The sequence below is a fragment of the Fulmarus glacialis genome, unplaced genomic scaffold, assembly GCF_000690835.1.
Source record: "Fulmarus glacialis isolate BGI_N327 unplaced genomic scaffold, ASM69083v1 Scaffold50678, whole genome shotgun sequence".
In the NCBI taxonomy this organism is placed as follows: Eukaryota; Metazoa; Chordata; class Aves; order Procellariiformes; family Procellariidae; genus Fulmarus; species Fulmarus glacialis.
Genome location: NW_009227294.1, coordinates 1 through 897, shown reverse-complemented (window position 1 = coordinate 897; position 897 = coordinate 1). Strand labels below are relative to the sequence as shown.

Here is an 897-nt window from a genome sequence, read left to right as displayed (position 1 = left end):
TTATTCCAGAATTCCGTTCCTCAACGTTTCACTTCTCTCCAGAGAAAGCCGCTGAAGATCCTTCCCAATATCAGGATGATCTTCCAGCTCTTCATATAACGATCGAACAATGTCCAGTTTCCTGTAGTCCATCGGTTTGACCAGACTGCGAACAACTTGGAGACATCTCTCCTTCAGGGTGAACACTGAGGTTAAAAACAAACACACACACACACACATGACCTCGTCACAAGGGCTCTTGTTAGCTGCCGCATCAAACAGTACTTCTCCAAGTACGTGAATACGGAACATAACACGTAGCAGCGTTATTCACAACACACTAAATTCACTAGAAAGAGAGGAAAAGAACTTCTTGTTTCCTGTTGTGAGGCACCCTACGAAACCCATCAGAGACATCTATAAATGAGACGTCTGTCAATAGCTCTAATCAATACAGTACAATGACACAGCTCGCTCTAGAAACCCTCACGATCTCTTCCTATTTTTAAGGTAGATTTCATTATCTGAGTACTTGATTTCTCACTAGGTCCTCACACTGAAGTCCAAAGAGATCAAGTACAAAATTCATCAGGTCCCACGGCACACACAGTCCTGTTTACCTGGCAGCGTGATGTCTGCTGTATTCACGTTGGGAGCTGCTATGAACAGCTCCTGCTGGTTGACAAGGAGCCCGTCGTTTGTCCCCGCGTCCCGGAACAGCCAAAGGTGACCTGGGAGAGAACAAGGTGGAAATGCAGCAGTTATCGCCCGTTGTAACGAGCAGTTTTGAGGGCCACCCGCAAGGAACCGATCTGCTCTCTCGTTGAGGCCACCACCTGTGCGACCGGGGGATGTCACCGGGGAGCGGGCCAGCGAGGAAAGGGAAGCGGTGCAGTCTCCCGGCCTCCGGAGCCGAGG

The 897-nt window shown here is 49.3% G+C and overlaps 1 protein-coding gene across 1 annotated transcript; it reads right to left on the bottom strand.

Moving 5' to 3' along the window:
• On the bottom strand, nt 1-710 carry LOC104070157 (von Hippel-Lindau disease tumor suppressor-like; the record flags this gene model as incomplete). The annotated part of the gene is made up of 2 exons (XM_009583086.1): nt 1-185; nt 600-710. Coding segments are annotated over 2 exons (296 nt in total), but the record flags the coding sequence as incomplete, so codon positions are not given.
• Between the last annotated feature and the right edge of the window lie 187 nt (nt 711-897).